The sequence below is a fragment of the Nematolebias whitei genome, chromosome 5, assembly GCF_014905685.2.
Source record: "Nematolebias whitei isolate Nwh7 chromosome 5, NemWhi1, whole genome shotgun sequence".
NCBI classification, from domain to species: Eukaryota; Metazoa; Chordata; class Actinopteri; order Cyprinodontiformes; family Rivulidae; genus Nematolebias; species Nematolebias whitei.
The window spans coordinates 2,606,959-2,611,037 of NC_056502.1; the positions used below are offsets into that span (position 1 = coordinate 2,606,959).

The following is a 4,079-nucleotide window of genomic DNA, read 5'->3' on the forward strand; positions in this document are numbered from 1 at the left end:
CCATCCATCCATCCATCCATCTTTACCTGCTACTTCCTTTTCAGGTTGCAGGGTCACTGGTGCCGATGTCCAGCAGTCACTGTGCGAGGGGCGGGGGACACCCTGGACAGGTCTCCAGTCCATCACAGGGACACATAGAGACAAACGAGACAAACAACCACTCTCACTCTCTCGCCTATGGACAATTTAGAGTTACCAATCAGACTAACATGCAAGTTGTTGGTCTGTGGGAGGAAACGCACACATGCACAGAGAGAACATGCAAACTCCACCCAGAAAGGTCCCCGTCTGGGATTTGATCCGGCAACTTTCTCACTGAGAGACTGCAGCTCTATCAACTGACTGTCAGATGAACTGACTGCACAGCTGCAGAAAGAAAAGCTTTGCAGAGAGTGGTGAAGGCTGCACAGAAGATGTTGGAGTCAGTCTCCCCACCATCACAGACATCCACACCTCCAGATGCAGGAAGAGGGCCACCTGCATCATGAAGGACCACACTCACCCAGTACACACACTTTTTGCCCCACTCCCCTCAGGAAGGAGGTTGAGGAGCATTAAGTGTCGCCTGCCTATATTATAAATGCCCCAATATTTATAGTTTACTGAAGATCAGGCTCATGGATAGTTGGGTGGATGGATGGGTGGATGGATGGGTGGATGGATGGATGGATGGCTGGATGGATGGGTGGGTGGATGAGTGGATGGATGGATGGATGGATGGATGGGACATCAGGCTTTGTGGTTTGCAGCATTTAAAGGCTGCAGGTCTTTCCTACAAGGCAGCAGAAGCAGAAATAGATGGCAGGTGCCAAAAAGCACAGACCAGACGGGGTGGTCCGGAAACTTCTCAGAATTCCAGTGAAACTTAACAAGCATGTTCCTGTTGGATGTTAAAATGAAGTGTAACAGACATTAATGCATCAAGTATCACAACACAGCAGAGGAATGTAAACTGGAGCACTGGGACACCAGGCTGGACGCTAACGAACTGGAGCCAAATACCCCTGTAGTCATATTGGTCCCAAACCCCACACACTTGCCCCACAATGGCCGTTTAGTTTGTTTATGGAATACAGCTGGCCATGATGATGTTAGACATGACTCCACCTGTGGGTAAAGGTCTGCAATGGTTTATTTATGGAAGAAAAGCAGTCTGCTCCTCAGATAAATGGTGTTACCTTACTTTTTATATTTATGAACGTTTCTGTTCGGTGCCTGAGACGACTCCACTTGTGACTTGAAGCTGTGTAAATAAACTGAATTAAGTTGAATTGAGCTGAACGGAAGGAGCACAGCTGACTTTTGGAATAAATCCTTTCTTTTTATTTCAAAGTTTGCACATGCAGATAAATCTGCTTGTACCTTTCCACAATAATCCAGAAATAAAAAGTTAATCTGGAAAGCTCCAGTTTTCGCTCTTCAGTCCCAGAAACTTTGGAGCTCTACACCGTGCATCGTGTACATTTCTGTCTGGCTAGTTTTTGTGTTTCTGCCGGCACTGGAGCCCTCCTGGATCTTCTTTCATGGAGCCCATTATGATTTAAAATACTGGTGTGATGATGACGATGGTGCAGACAGAACGTGATGTTCCTTGACCTTGGAGTCTGGCTCATACGAGATTGGATTGTGTCCTTGTTTTTATTCTACGCTCCACGCTATCTGTCTGATCAGCCCGGGGTTGCATTTCCTCTTGCGGCCACAGGGGTTTGGCTACACTTTCATGAACCTTCTACTTTGTAATAATTTTTCCAGCTGTGGTCAGACAAACAGCTGCTTGAAGATGCTCTTGAAGCCTTTACATGGACATCTATAATCGTTCTGAGCTCCTCACAGCTCTCACGTTTGCTCTCTGGTCCATGTTCAGTGTGTTGCACACAAAGGTACCATTCTACCCTGCGGCACCTTTTTCCCCTTTAAATAGACAACTGGCTGATTAAAACACTTTTATTCTCCTATGATGCTAATTATGGTCAAACACAAGAGTTAGTACTTTATTTACCAAGAAATCGATACTGTTTTGCCATATCCTTGTAAAACAAACTAATCATTTATTTCCACAGTTGTTTTGCTTACTCTGTCATGTACTATCAGAATGCAGATGTATCGGACAATATTGTTTTCATCTGAATCACGTTTAGGAGAAACTGAGCATCGTATCAATGAGCTTTAGGGTTCAAACACGTTCTTTAGAATTTGTGTGCATGAATATTGGGTAAAACTTGGATGGCTGCTGTCAGATCTTTGACAGATCAATTGTGTTATTTCTCCAGAGGTGTCTTTCCTTTGGGCTGCTCACCAAGTTCACCACAGTTCAGAGTACTACAACCTGACCACGGCCCTCAGACAGTCCCTCGCCCAGCCTTTCACCTCGTGGGTAAGACATAATTCTCTCAAAGTACCACTCAGCAAATTACAGCAATAACAGAACGAGCATTATTTGTGTTGCTAGAGTCTTGCACATTTCATCCGTCCGTGCCATAAAACTTCACTGTTGTCTATTAAAAGCAGATCAGGGAGGCGCTGTGTTGCTTCGTTACAAGGATCACACGCTGTATTTGTTTGGAGTCAGTCCCTCATGCACAAACTGCTGCTGTAAATACTGGAGCTCTCAGCCTGCAGGCAACAAAAGTCTTTAAAGTAACGTCCAGCCAGTGTCAAGAACCAGCTGATGTACTGTAAATACACACGCTTCGTATTTGTATGTTGTTTCTTAAGATTTACACCATCCATAGGTGGAGTTAGAATGAAGTCATCCAAATCATCACCACTTTAAGTTGGTTTATTCCCACAAGACTTCACACAACACTGTGAGGGATGTATAAACGTGTTAGAGTAGTTTCAGAGCGTTCGGTCTTTCTTCAAGTATTAATGTACGTATGAACATGTAAAATACTAAATTCCCTCTTCTGTCTGGGATTGTTCTTATATGCTTCATGTATGAAACTCGTGGTTGAAAATATCCACACATTAGGCCGATGTCTTTGTAATACACTTGTTGTGTACTCATTTTTCTAATGCAAATATTTTGTTGAAATTGTAAAAAAAGAATGTGTGAAGAAACAACTTTTAATGCTCAGGTTATGCTCATGTATTAGCATTTAAGTCTAACCACGTGTATATTTTGCGTGCATCTCATTAGCTGGTTTTATTCACGTGACTGTTATCAGAAAATGACAAAATTCACAATAACAAAGGTTTTTACTGTACTTTCTTTTTTTTGTTGCTAACTTGACCTTGAGAAGTTCTTAATTATATATATATTCAGATTTCACGTTTGTTTATTTAAATCAGTCAGTGCATATTAATGAACAAACAGACAGTTTTTTTAAATGTTCTAGATCGGGGTGTCAAACTTACAAATGGGGCCAAAATTAAAACATTTTCAAACTAAGGGCCGGTTTCAGAATCTACATTAACACGAGTTAGAAACCAACATCTGTTCTTGGTTGCAGGTTCCTCAACAAGAGTTTGATCGGTCTCATTTGACATTTTCTGTTGAACTTTTGACAACATAATCAAAGATTGCTGAAAAAAATGAAAGTGATAAAAGTATTTTGCATTTAAAATAATATCATGGGGCCACATAAGATGTCATCGAGGGCCACATTTGGCCCCGGGCCTTGAGTTTGACACGTATATTCTAGATTGTAGATCAAGTTTCCATCTGCTTGTCCCTCGGCAGGTTGTTAAAATACACGAACACTGAGGACAATCCACAAATAAGTGCACACACAAGACGTTGATATAAAACGGTATAATAAAAAACAAAGATCACAGATGACACAAAGTCCAGGACAGACGTAGAACTGAACTGGTCATGTAAAAAGACGAATAAGAGACGTCGTCTTCTTCTTCTTTCGGCTTTTTCCTCTTCAGGGGTCTCCACAGTGAGTCCTCCTCCTCCACCTCACTCTGTCCTCTGTGTCCTCTGTCCTCTCTCCAACTACCTCCATGTCCTCTCTAACTGCATCATATGTCTCCTCTTTGTCTTTTTCCTGCAGCTGCATTTCTAACATCCTTCTACCAGTATACCCACTGTCCCTCCTCTGGACATGTCCAAACCACTGTCCCTCCTCTGG

General features: G+C 42.6%; 1 protein-coding gene across 1 annotated transcript in view; it reads left to right on the forward strand.

The window, feature by feature from the left end:
* agmo (alkylglycerol monooxygenase) overlaps positions 1 to 4,079 on the forward strand; it is a gene marked incomplete at its 5' end in the record, with an annotated part of 141,051 nt that overhangs the window by 80,650 nt on the left and 56,322 nt on the right. The window contains 1 exon segment of the mRNA XM_037676511.1: positions 2,271 to 2,374. Within this exon segment, the coding sequence (XP_037532439.1) occupies positions 2,271 to 2,374 (104 nt within the window).